The sequence below is a fragment of the Halyomorpha halys genome, unplaced genomic scaffold (genome assembly GCF_000696795.3).
Source record: "Halyomorpha halys isolate HHAL.00 unplaced genomic scaffold, Hhal_1.1 Scaffold1224.1, whole genome shotgun sequence".
Taxonomy (NCBI): Eukaryota; Metazoa; Arthropoda; class Insecta; order Hemiptera; family Pentatomidae; genus Halyomorpha; species Halyomorpha halys.
Genome location: NW_027110818.1, coordinates 203,510 through 218,283, shown reverse-complemented (window position 1 = coordinate 218,283; position 14,774 = coordinate 203,510). Strand labels below are relative to the sequence as shown.

Below are 14,774 nucleotides of genomic sequence, written 5' to 3'. Positions count from 1 at the left end.
ATATAATTTTTTTTGTAACCTCCTTTATTATAATGTTCGTGTAGTATATACATACATATTAAAGGGAAATGATATATGTATACAAAGGAAATATTGCCTTGTGGCATTATAAGGTTGGTTGTAAGGTCCAATTAAGGTAATAAACCAACTGATAACAAATTTCATTTATAATGAAAGAAAAAATGACATATTAATAAAGGCTATAAAAAAGAAGAATCAATTTCAGGAGTATTAATATGCTATTTATTATTTATTTATGATTTTACTTATTTGTTATATTTAATCATTATCAATCATTTGCCTGGATGAACTGCTAGCGAGGTTAGGTACACTATCAGGGTGTAAACATCACTGTAATACTTTCATCTCAGATAATAAATGCACGACATGTATCTGTCACTTGGAAATGGGCTTTTAATGTGAAATCATTTTTTTATAATTTCTCAAAATTTTTGAAAATTTAACCCCCTCCTTCCCAATAAATTGTAGCAACGTCCCCCCTACATATAGATTAGTGAAATTATCGGTTAAAAGAAACTTCAGAATAAATAAATTATTCTTTATTAGTAATAATAATAGTGTAAACAATGAATATATAACATTTATTGAAATAAAATAAAATAGTACAATAAAATATACCGATAATATTAACATTTTTTTTAAAATTCCTTTCGTCACAAAATAAATATTTCATATATATAATATTTCTTCTGTAAAAGAATAAACACACTTTTAAAGCACAGCCGTGGAGTAAAACAATTTAATTATTTGTTCATTGAGTATTTTTCATAATTGATTACAATACATTTACAACATCCATATTTATAAAATAAAAAATAAAAACAGCAATTATATAAAAAAGTACAAAATTAAAAAGAAAATAACGACAGTGGCTCACAGAGTATACAGTAAAAAGCTCCATATATTATTAATCATAAGAGATGGACAAAAATTAGCTATGGATGAAACTAATAACTAAAATTGCCATGGAAACGACGCTTATTCATGAATGAACCATTGATAAATAAATATCGTATCCATAGCTTGTTGGTTTAATGTTTAAGTAAAACATTCATTTATGACAGAAAATTTCTCCCTGGCTTGGAATGGACTAAAATTAAATATAAACTATAAAAACGGAAAAGTTGGATCCCTCTGCCAAAAATGAGGCCTAGTGTCAGAAATTGCAGCTCATGTATTAAATGTTCTAACATTGTTCTTTGTCACCCGCCGGCACAATAATATAAAGAAGAGAATGGCCGAACTGCTGGAGAGGAAAAATATACATGCTAACAAGATATATAGTGCGTAGATACAGAGCTCTGCTAGGTTTGTTAGCATTTCAGCGTTTAGTGCTACCGAAAAGGAAGCATTCATAGTGGATCACAGGATAAGACTCGAAACGAATTATCAGGATCAGAGTGTAAAGATAAGGCAGAGAAAGGGTACATTCATAAAAGAAAAGTATACAGAGGAATTTTGCGAAAGGGCTTTGGTTCAGAAGTACAGGAACCATACCTCTTACCAATAGTATTTTTTGGAGGGGGTGGGTGTTGGGAGGAACCAGTTTCAGAGCATGGGGGAAAACGTTATTCTGGACTCACTGGGAATCCTACATCATCATTTATATTAGACCTTGGCTGGGTATGGTCAGGGTAATCACATTGAACAATAGGGGTATTCATGATCTTTAGTTTAACATGTTAAATGGAGAACAATTTCCTTCTTTTACCATGTTAAAATGTTATAACATATCACATGGTTGAATCTGTTACTAGGTCTGTTAAATGGAGAATAACGCCACGCAACAGATCAGCTTGTTACCATTTTGTTTGTTAACGTGTTAGGTTAGTATTGCTTTGGATGTTTTTATTACTAATAAAGCAATAGATGGCAATAATTATAATGTAATGACAGTTGTCAATTAGCTCATCTTGATTCTCTTCCTCACTAGTTAGAAGATCAACAAGGCACTCAGTGCCCAAACTTTCACTTTTCACTCAATTTAGGCATGTTGTAATAAATTGCTCTAATGAAAACTTAGAAGTAAACAATAACAAGACGTTTTGGTAGGAAAGGTTATAAAACAAGTTGCTCAGAAAAATCCGCTAGAAGCTCTTATGTATTTACATAGCGCTGTTCACAATACTATACTTATAACAATTTAACAAAGTAAAACATTTAACATTTAACACAACATCATGAATACCCCTAATATGTAATATGAATGTTAATGTTTTCTTTTCATTACTAAAGTAATAGGAACTCATACGCATTTATTTATCATAACATGAACTATTTATAATGATAAAATCTTCATACGTGAATATTACCTATACACCAAAGTGTTTACCGATATACCTTCAGATGAAATTTTTTTTTTTATTGAAAGTATGATAGCGATTTCAATAAAATTTCATAAATTTTTTTTTATTTGTATTAAAATCCAAATTGTTTGGAGTATTATTATATAATATTTCAAAAATATTCGTTGTTCCTTTTTCTCAAACTTTTTTTTTATTTGGTAGATTTTTTTAAAATTTTGAAAATGATAAAATAGTAACAAAATTATTTGAATTATTTAAGTTCAAAATATACACTATAAAATAAAAAATTCAATTGACTAGAATAAGATGAAAAATATTCTCCAAATTGTATATTATTGTTTACTTAGTAAAAGGTAATGGAGGATATAGGTTATAATTAGCTATGGATGAAACTAATAGCTAAAATAGAAACGATTCTTATTCATGAATGAAGCATTGATAAATAAGTATCGTATCCATTGCCTCCTCTTCCAGTCCTGACAATCCTCCGAGGCACCTGAAAAGAAGATGACCACGAGACCTGCTAATGTAAAAACGTTATTATAGTGTTAATGGGTAGTTTCTCGACATGCCTGTATCACTCCATAATACCTTACATCAGATTTATTAAATGTATTATTATGTACAGTTGTTAATTTCAATAAAGAAAAGAACAAACATATATTCTATAGTTAAGACTGTATTATTTTTTTAATATAGTATAAGCATTTTTGGAAAAAATCCAAAAATTTTAATTTATTACTAGAATTTAGTGTCTCTTAAAAAACAATGTTCGTAATAATTTTTCCTCTAAATTACACTGATTTTTTCTTTCGTCTTTGCTCCCAATTTTTAACGACCCGTTTTATTATTCCATCTTATATGTAAAATTAAATATTACTCGGTGATTGCTACAAATATTTTTATATAATAGAAAAATTATATTCAAAGATAATAAGTATTTATTACGAATGACTCATAACTCAATATATTTAAAAATCTACTTTTCTATTGTTTTATATATTTATTTTGATAAGTAATTAGAATATATATGTATGTATGTGAATATATCGTGATGATAGATGTTTAGGGAGCCCTGAGATCGATGATACATATTTAAAAAAAGCTTTGGGCCTTTACTATGGTTAAATTTTAACTCAAGCTTTCAACAGTAATGTTCATTCATAAATAAGTAGTTTTATGAATGAATAAATCGGTTTAAACTTCAGTTAAATTTAAAATTTAACTGTTGGAAAGACCTTACTGTTATATTGAGAGATTAATATCAGGAAATAACCCTCAAGCCGTCAAGGTTTACACGAATCAATATTGTTAACAAATGATTATTTTCTTGTATTGTGCAACATTATTCATTCATCTATTTTATTATTTATATTATAATAATATTAAACAATATTATAAATATATTCCAATATTATTAACATTTTGATTCTTAATTTTTTTAGTCTGAAAATAAATATTTCTTCTGTAAAAGAATAACCACACTTTTACAGTATAGCCATGGATTAAAACAATAATTTAATTGTTTGTTCATCGATCATAAATATTTATTAATAATCAATTATAAATTTTATTTATTAAATAAATCAAATGGTATCCTTATTAAGTCTCAACATTCTTTATTATATCATTAGTCCAACGTTTCGGCCAAGTCGGCCATCCTCAAGGACAATCTTAGATATAAATTTACACCTCACATCCAATTATTTAAAAACATTTTGCAGGCTATTCTGCCAAGGTCAGTAATTACAAGACAGATCACCCTATTTTGTCACAACTTCATTAATTTTTAAAAATTTTAATTTTAGATAAACTAAACACTATCAACTACCATATAAATTCATATTTAGTCATAAATTTTTAAATTTGGATGTGAGGTGTAAATTGATATTTAAGATTGTCCTTGAGAATGGCCGAATTGGCCGAAACGTCGGACTGTTAACATAATAAAGAGTTTTGAGACTTAACAACAATTCCATTTGATTTATTTAAAAAATTTATCAGTCTCAGGAAATTAAAAAATATATATAAAATATTATAAATTTTAGTTATAATTATAATTATCACTATAATTATAAATGTGGTTGGATTGGTATAGCTTGTTCTTTTTTTCTTAACTTTTAACTTTTTAACGTAACTTTATATTTTATTTTATGCATAAAGAAATTATCTTCATTTAATACTAAATTATATTTTCATATAAATATATAAGAATTATGTAATATTTGTCATAATAGTTAACAGTAGTTCCCAAACATAAAGCCTAGTTTTGAGTGAGCAACGCTTTTGTTTCCGAGGCGGAAAATGTGTTAATTTAAATATATGAGTATTGTTTTAGTTTCTTGATAATGTAGCATTTTAATCACAAAACATTTTAATCCTTATTATTACTGTTTTAATCTTCAAAATTGCGATTCATTATATCATAAATATTTTTTCATAAACAAAAGGATTTTTGACATGGAAAAAAATTGAAATATTGTTCGTCAATTTAGAAACCCAATCGTATAGGTTTTAATTAATATAGATACATGAATTATTTTTAATTTTAGTTTTAAAAACTAAGATTTTTAACTTGTTTATCAACAAGAGGACATGATTATTTCATATATGACGTCATTTAGACATAGACAAACAACATTGATTTAGCGATTCAAACTTTTTGCCTGTTTTTAATTTTAATATAATTGATTTTTCAAAAACAACTTTGGAATACGGTTTGATGAAAGGTGAAAGGAACAAATTTCTGTTCTGCAAAGTTTAGAAAAGTTAAAACTTCTGTTACATGTCGTTATTATCTGTAAACATAACGTTTCCACCTGGAAAACAAAATCATTACGTTTTTTCGTTACTTTAAGTAATTTATAAATATACTATACCAAACTATATCTGTTTTAAGTGAAGAAGATGGTCGGGGGGTGCGGTCAGCAAATGAACAAAAGCTTATTTATTCGTTCCGACGTTTCGGGCTAAATTTCAGGTCTTCATCAGGGATCATAGGCAGAGATTCTTGCAAAAGCCATATAGTTTAGCCAGAATCTATCCCGCAAACTCCCTGATGACCTGAAATTCAGGACGAAACGTCGGCACAAATAAATATTTTTTTTTTATTTGCTAACCCCATCCCCGACCATCTTCTCCATTTATTAATATACAGTTAAAGGTATCTAAACTTCATAATATCTGTGTTACATTTTTATATATAGATTTCAAATATTTATGAATGTAAGATTTTTTTGCATAGTCTGTTGCTTTTAATATACTATCATAAATAATATTTTGATTCGTATCTGCATCTTTGAATAATATTTCTCGTTGTTTTTCGTTAGCCGGGCATTCAAGTATATGTCTAAGGTTCTCATTATCACTGTAATGTTAACAATGAAAAACAATTTTCGGTTCTACCTATTTTTTGCATGTAGTTATTGTAAATTTTATGATTCGTCTTAAATCTAAAATAAGTTTTTATGATGTTTTTCCTATTTTCGCTTGTGAGAACCACGGTTTAGCAAAATATGTGAGGAAATATAATTTTATATGTCTCGATATTGTTAAAAAATTTCTATCTGATATAATTTAATTATTATATAATAATCCGTGTATGAAATTTTTATTTCGCAACATAACAAAACAAATCCATAGTGTTCCTTTATATAACTATTAGACGTTTATAGCCCCCCTGGTATCTGTTGTGAAATGAAAAAATTAACGATAATGGTTATATGCAACAACAGAAGAAAAGTTGGTTCATAATTGTATATATTGGTTCAATCAACGAAATATTGTTTTAAAAAAAAAATTTCAATCATGTGAAAGTTATTTCTCAACCTATATACTACTAATTTGTATATATGATAATACAAATGTATGATATATTATTATGTAAAATGTTCAAGATTCATTATATTACGATTAAAATTAACTATATATGTGCCTGTTTAAATGTGTTCTTATATATTTAATTACATATAATATTTATTTAAATATACATAGATCCTTATTTCTATTGTATTCTTGTAGCATTTTGTTTTATTATACCCTTCAATTTTAACGCCCTTTCTTTTCGATATTCTTTATATTACATATTGTATGTAGTATAATATTATATATTTTATTCTTTTTTTATATTTTATATTGTATTCTTATTTTTAATCAAATTCACTCCATGCTTATTACGAATTCCATAGCTCATTATTATTGATTGTAAATTGTAAATATCTCAAACAACATTGTTGATAAAAATAATGCTTTATAAACCAAAGTAGTATTTTAATTTTATAATTATCAATAAATCTTGGTTAATAGTTTTAGAAAGACATTATGTTCCATACGTTGCCTATCTAGCCCGAACTAGATATGAATCCTTCCATAATTAACGTCCTAACAACCCAAACCCACTAGTTTCTTACCTTGCTTCCTCTTTTATTCTTGATAATACTCCGAGGTGCCTGAAAATAAGATGGCCTAGAGACCTTTTAATGTAGAAATGTTATTGTAGGGATTCTTTACAAGTCTGTACCATGTCCTTGTTCGATTCAATAAATACAATTGTAAATTTCCAGAAAAAAAAAATGTTTTTACAAGAAATATGGATTATAATTAGAAATAGTGAGGGAAAAAATAGTAACGTTTTTTGGTGAGCTACTAGAAGTGGATTAGGTCTTACTATATACAGAATTTTAAATTATGAGGACGTGTTCAATATTTAATACATACATTCTACACAACAGAGTTTCGGATGCCTTGTTAAATTTGACTGTGAACCACTGCGAAAGTAGGAAGGAAAAAGGGGAAACTGACAAGAAGCAAGAAGAGGTGTTTCCTGTTGGAGAAATCCAGAAGATAGGATTGAAGGGGATATACTAGTGCTGACTTACAGGATTTGCCCTCTTCTTTGCCCGCTCCTGGAAGCAGTCCGCAAGGGCGAAGCTCACCGACAAGAAGAGGAGTACCATGATGATCTGGTAGATGAGGTTTCCCGAACGGTTCGTATCTTCTTCGGGTTCCTTCGACACAGGGGACTGATCCACCTCTGGCTCAGGATGGTGACATATCTCGACAGGTTGCGGCTCGGCTACTTCAGGCTGTGAAAGAGTGGGAGGCGGCGGGGGCGCAGGATGCCTCTCGGGTTTCTGGACCCGTATCCCGCAGTTCTCCGCTAGCTGGAGGAAGAAGGTATGTCCGGAAGGACTGCTAGCCGAAGGGGGATAGGAGAGGCGGCAGGCCCTGGACAAGAGGTAGCCACCTCCAGGGTCCTCTTGCCTCGAGGCGCCGTTCCCCCGCGGCAGGACATAGAGGTAGAACAAGAGCTGGAGGAAGAGAAGGAGCACGGAGAGCCGCAGTTTGGAGGCAGCAGCCATGGCTCCTACTAACAGGTTGGGCTCCCTCAGCGCATGAGCCAGTCATATCGATCCATGCTGCCTTCGCCCGTCACCGATAGTGTACATGTCTCATTATCTATTATCTTACTCATTATGTCGTAAAAACATATTTAATAACAGACTGAAATATTAAGTTATTAAAGAATGTTTTCAATCAATTCTCTGTCAAGAGTAATGTGTATAAAGGCTGTAAATGTTCATTCTTACCATATATATTCACTAAAAGAAAAAATAATTAAACAGGTAATTATAATAATAAAAAAAAACTAGTTAACATTTGTAGAAAATTGAATTAAATAATAGCAAAATATTTACTTATTTATTTATTGACATATATCCCGGGTTTTGTGAGCAATCCAGAGGTATGCCATAGTTCAGTGTTACACAAGTATGTGTACTGTTATTTGCAATTTTTTATTATCCTTATCCTGCCCCATTTTCTGTCAGACCTCCTTCTGCGTTTCCCTGTTCGTTGGTCTTCCAGAAGGAGGTCTGCTTCGCCCAAGATTGAAGTGGTTTAGGTCCAATGATCATTTCCACCCGTAATGAACACTTTGTGATACGGATAGTTTCGTTAACACGAAACAGAAAACACCTGAGGGAAAGCATTCACCGTAGGGATATTATTATTATTCTGGCACTGCACTTCCTGGAAGAACCCGGACCTCCTCCACCATAGCCAACCAATCTACACCATCCCTTGCTTTCTCCCTCCATCTTTCAACATTCAACCGCCCTACACAGTCTCTTGCTTTCTCCCTCCATCTTTCAACATTCAACCGCCTTAGATCGTTCTCAACATCGTCCCATTATCCATTTTCCATAGACGCCCTCTTTTTCGTTTCCCATCCGGTTTCCCATAGAGGATTTTCTTGGGCATACTTTGATTAGGCATCCTCTCTACATGTCCTATCCATCTTAAATGAGCTTTTTCTTCATTAATTCCACTCTAAATCGTTCCATTGCTCCTCATTCCTTGTTCTTCTCCAAATCCCATTATCCGAGACTCCTCCTCATATTCTTCTCAAGACTTTTCTCTCCCAGGAGTTGAGAATCCGTTCCGCTTTTCTTGTCAAGGGCCATGTTTCACACCCATAGATTACCACTGATCTTACTAGATGACTAATGACCGCGAGGAAGTAGTAGCCCAATATCCCTTAGCAGTTTAGCCCATATTGCCTCAAAGGCGGAAGAACTACAGAATTATATGCCGAGCAGTCTCTATAACACCGCATCAAGGGCATAGGGAGTCGATGTCTATCTCATGGATGATCTCCATACCCGGTGAGAAATTATGAGGACCAGTAGTCCGAGAGGACCAAGTATTATAGTAAAATAACTAACTAAAATAAAGTAAGTAAAATAAATCATCTTGAGAACATTTATACCTGTATGCAATATTTACATCCCCGTATCAAGCCCGAAACATATGACAAGGAAAGGCAGGATTCCAGGAGATTATCTTCCAGCTATGTCCATCGGTATAGATAGCCAGTGGAGGCTGAGTAAGGCCACTAGAGTCAAGATTTCGACACCAATGCAGTTTAAAACTTCGAAGAGATTCAACCATTGTATTTTTGAAGCTAGGTAGGATTTGTGCAAGAGGATTAAAATGATGAGTAAAGTTCTGGTAGGATTTTGTATGTTATAAGATCAAGAATCGATGGGATATTGAGGCCATGGTGTAGAGCGTTGTTTGTAACGTAATATGGAGCATTGATTAAAAGGACTTAGAAAGAGATAGATTAGAAGGAGATAGAAAGGATTCAATACTATGATGTTTGAAAATTCAGCTGTCTTCCACAGTTAAAGTCAGTAGGTCCAAATAGATTTGAATATGGTGTTATAGTTGGTAATTTTTGTCACTTGAAAGATGAGATGTTCGTTTCATTTTATATAGCTGATTATATTGTCGGTTGAGTTCTTGTCTTTTAAATCCGGTACGTGGGTTTCGTGTTTTGTTGAGAAGGAAGCCTAGATACCAGAGTATATTTGAAGAGGGAAGTGGTCTAGCGTTAAAACGAATTTGTAAACGTAAAAATGAATAAATAACGTATAAAAAATACATTATTAAAACAATGATTTTAACTTGTCAATAGTTTAAAATAACAATATAGTATTTTTATTAAAGCAACATGGAAATTGTAACAACTGTTGTTTGGCGTTACTCCCTCAAATACAAACTTTTTTTATGATCCCCTCCCAGCCAATTATGACATACAAGGGGGGGGGGAGGTTTCTACAGATGACCAACCTATTCTAACCATGTTGTATATATGTATATATAGTTGACCGTAAAAATTGATATATAGGAAGATGGTCAGGGTTGCGGTCAAAAGTGAAACAAAAATAGTTTACAACTATTTATTTTCCGATGTTTCGCCCCACTTTGCAGGGCTTCATCAGGACTAAAAAGATACAAAATGATACAATGATAAGAATAAAAATACAAAGATAAAATACAATGATAAGAATAAAAACAAGTAACAATGACAAGAGTAAAATTTTTTTATAAAAATACATAAAATATAAAGCTAAAAAAGTACAGGAGATACACATAAAACAAAAACTCCCCGTATTGGGGAACAATACGGGAAGGAGAAAAAAAAATATATATATATAGAGATAAACTAAACGTCATGAAAGACCGCAACGTCTCTTTTGACCGCAACACTGACCATCTTCTTATATATTCTAGCCATGGGTGGGGTTCAGGTTTTTATTTTGTAGGACCGCCACTTAATGAAAAAAGTCTCAAAAAACAAGAAACCGGCGCCGAAGTTCCCAGGTTGCAAAGACCTGCGCCTCAACCACTTGAGCTACGAACGGCCCTCAAATACAAACCCACTGAGCTCTTTCCTGCGTAGCCCGTCGTTCATAATTTGCCAAAAACATTTAACAAAGTGAATCATTGTTTCGTAGAGCAGGCCCGCTGCCGAAAATATTTTATTTTTAATTCGCCAGACTTGGAACAGGCTCTCAAGAAGTGAAAGGCACCTTCCTTTTCTTCGGAGTTACAGACCGGGCAGTTATCCTTACTGTCATCCGTCCAAGGTTTCACACTTAAATTGAGTAATCCTGCTCTATTACGGGAAATCGACCGCATCGACACCAAATCAAAATTATCCTTTGAATACAGGGTTTTTCCTCAATAGTAGTTTTAATTTCGTTTATTAGAAATAATCAACCATCACTCATTGTTAACAGAAATACAAAATGAATAAATAAGAACTCTGAAAGAATTTAAAAATTAACTAAAGGAGAAAACGGTTTTAACTCAACCACCTAAGACAGTTTGAGAAATCGGAAACAGCCGAGAGCACCCCATCTCTTCCGATTCCTTATCATAGTACCCGGCTTTCTTATCTTTTGTTATACTGTTGTATTCTCTTCTGGCAGGAACAAAGTTAATGATCGTTTTTACATCTAACAAACGCTTAAATACAAATTTTCAAAGCAATAGAAAAATAAAAATGTTTCAATCAAAATTTTTAAGTCCCTTTTATTTTGTCCATAAATATCTTTCATAATTAAAAATGTCTCGTTATTAATAGTAATTAACTATGGATGAATAGGAAATAGGAAAGAATTTGATATTGTTTTTCTATGGATGTAATGACAATAGTCAGATTTTACTTTCACTTACCTAAGACTATACTCAGACCTATTTGGACCTACGAACTTGAACTTTGGGGAACAGCTCATCCATCTTAAATCAAAGTCCGATTTCTGGCAGTGGTCAGATGCTCCAATCAAGTTGAGTGTTTGTGGCTTTAGCTTACTTACTCAGCCTCCACTGGCTCATTCACCTGGGCGCGGTGAGAGGGATGCGCTGGGTTCTCAAAGAACCTTGCTCTACCCTTCACACGTGGGAGATAGAGTGGGCTCTAAATGTATAAATGTGTATATGCAACAGATGATAATTTTATTTATTTTTTTCCTGTCCATAGTTATTTATCATTCTTTTTGTATATATTTACAGATAGATATAATTTATTTTGTATGTATTTTTTTTCATTTATTTTATTTTATTTTAGTATGAATGGAGTCAGTTATTACTATCACTTATTGCCCAACATTGTGGCAGATTATAATATTTATCAATAAATAAAAAATACACTATCTCTAAGGAACCGGATTCGAAACCGGCTTATTAGATCGAAGATTATTATTATATGTTACCTTTAACCGTTGAGTCAGCCCAGTGGGTTCGGAAGCCCTTTGGGGTCCAATCAGCTTCATAAAGTGGGTGCCCTTAAATGGGTAAAGATCTGGTGGACGAGCGTGATTCTGACCAAATCACCTCCTTGCACAACCGTTGGTCTAGTAACATTACTTCCTTACAATGTACTGTAGCCCTGATCCTACATGGGTACAAATTTAATTTAATAGTTATGGCAATTCAAGAAATAGCTGTTTTGAAATGTATCATTATTAATTTCATCTCAAGGCGGTAAGTGAAATTATAATGTGCGTCCCAGATTTTTTTATTTTCAATTATCAATGGAATATATAGTAAGGCGATCTTTTACACGTTTCAGGTTTCCTAACCTCAAAATCGCCTGTCTAGTCTTGTAAAATGGTCTGTGTGTAAACGGCCTACGTCAAAAACAAAAATTGTTCGAAACATTATTCAAGGCGAGCATATACCAGGGATGAGACAAATTTTTCGATAAATTTTACAGACCGAAACTGCCACTTTTAGAATCGATTTTTCACGTTTTTTCGATTTTCTCGAAAACGACTTCAAAGATTTTGAATAAACTCAGTATGTCAACGTGCAATTGAATGGTATTTAATGTCAGATAGATTTTTCAAAAAATCCTCCTCTAAAGCAGAAATGAGCAAACATTAGCTATAGCTAAAGTTACCATGGATACGACCCTTATTCATGAATGAACCATTGATAAATAAATATCGTATCCATGGAAATTTTAGCTATTAGTTTCATAGTTGCCCAACTCTGCTCTAAAGTACCTTCAAAACTGTTTATTAAAAAAAATAAACATTTTATATTGTAAGCAATATTAAATCATGGATAAATACGGAATTTTGTGTATAAATAAAGGAGAAAAAACAGAAGCATCCGATTAATAAAAACATATTACGGATAAAAAAATTAAAATTTTAAGAGTAACTGAATTTTTTTTTTTTTTTTTTTTTATTAATAATAACAAAAATTATCCAAATAGTCTCAACGCTCTTTATTAAAAGGTTATACATGCCCAACGTTTCGGTCGATCCGGCCATCATCAAGGACGACCTTAATTAACGATTTCTTTAATTAAAACTATGTATAATTACTAGTCAAGATTGATGAGTCTGCCAAGTATAGGTAGGGGGAATAAAAAATAGCGGCTGTTCCAAAACCTTTAAAAAAGTTATTTTTTCATTCGGAGCTCTATCAGAACTACCAACAACAATAGAAAATCTAAAAGAACATTATTTAAATAAGAGTAAATTTGCTGAAATATTAGCCCTAAAAGAGCTATTTACGTCCAATAGTTCTCGAGATATAGCCTTTTAAAAAGCAATATTTCATAAAAATGTACTGAAATATTAGTAGTTAGTTAATTTATGTTGAGAAATCTATATCTCAGGAACTATGTGACGTATAGATGTCTATTAGCACTCAAATTAAAGCTAGTTAAATGTACTATAAAATAATTTATGATCTTTATCTTCGTAGTCATAGTGGTTTTTACGATATTTTCTAAAATATATTGATTTATAGTTGGTTGGGCAATAAGTTTGATTTATGAAAAACTTTATTTTGAGAAAGCATAAGACATACTGATGTCTGCCTGGACTCAAAAGCCAGTTAAATTTACTAAAATATAGTTTATAACGTTTATCTTTATAGGAGAAATAGTTTTTATGATATTTAACTAAATAAATTCACAAAATTATAATTTTTAGTTGTTCGGATAAAATGTTTGTTATTGAAAAAATATATCTCAGAAACCATAAGATGTACATATGTCTGCCAACACTCAAAATAAAGGAAATTTGACTTACTATAAAGTAGTTTATGACACTTATCTTCGTAAGGGTAGTAGTTTTTATGATATTCACATATGAATATAAATTTGGCAAATGAAAATTTATCCGAACAATTATAAATCAATTTATTTTAGCAAATATCATTGAAACTACTATTCCTGCGAAGATAAACATCATAAACTACTTTAGAGTCCATTAAAATAGCTTTAATTTGAGTGCTAATAGACATGTGTACGTCGAATGGTTTTTGAGATATAAATTTCTCTTGTTTTTAGAGTGCTACCATTGGGTAGTATCTCTACATGCTAGTACCATACCATTATGATTTCCTCAAATTTACTTGATGTACTTATGTACAGTTGTAAATATCAATAAATAAATTTAAAAAAAAAAATTTCTCAAAATTAATTCATTGACTTCTGATGTTTCAGTACGTTCTGTACAATATTTTAATGAAATGTTACTTTTTAAAAAGCTATATCTCGAGAACCATTTGACGTAAATAGCTCTATAAGGGCAGATATTTTAGCAAATTTACTCTACGTTAAATGACGTTCTCTTAGGTTTCCTTTTGTTGTCGGTAGTTTTAAAGATATAGAGCTCCGAATGAAAAATTAATTTATTCTACCCACTTGAAACAGCCGCCATTTTTTATTTCTCCTACCCATACTTGGCAGACTCATCAATTTTGACTAATAATTATACATAGTTTTCATTGAAGTAATAAAAAAGGGGAGGGGGGTGAAATTACTGCCTTTTTTCTCCTCTTGGGCTCTTGTACTAACTATAAATCAATTTATTTGAGCAAATATCATAAAAACTACTACCTCTTCGAAGATGAACGTCATCATGAACCAAAATTATTATTGGTGAAATATATTATTGATAAATAAGAAAATTGAAATTCAAACCATAGAGATAAGATACGATGATTTCTGGTAAAAAAAAAAGTTTTATTTTAAAATTTACAAACATTTCATTTTTTTGCAAGCATTTTTGTTAGTTACATAGTTAATATACACATCGTCCCCTCCAGAATGAAAGAAGTACAAAAAAATGTGTT

At 31.3% G+C, this 14,774-nt stretch overlaps 1 protein-coding gene across 5 annotated transcripts in view; it reads right to left on the bottom strand.

Moving 5' to 3' along the window:
- The window catches only part of LOC106688873 (uncharacterized), a 42,898-nt gene extending 35,162 nt beyond the window's left edge, over window positions 1-7,736 (bottom strand). For 3 of the 5 annotated variants that reach the window (XR_001344373.3, XM_014433557.3, XM_014433554.3), the window contains exon 1: window positions 7,205-7,735. Coding sequence is in view for 4 of the 5 variants with exons in the window: in XM_014433557.3 (XP_014289043.1) it covers window positions 7,205-7,687 (483 nt within the window). In the remaining variant the exon portion in view is untranslated. Of the gene's footprint in view, window positions 1-7,204 lie in introns of all 5 variants that reach the window. The other 2 variants (XM_014433556.3, XM_014433558.3) reach the window with 2 other exon arrangements.
- Window positions 7,737-14,774: the final 7,038 nt, after the last annotated feature.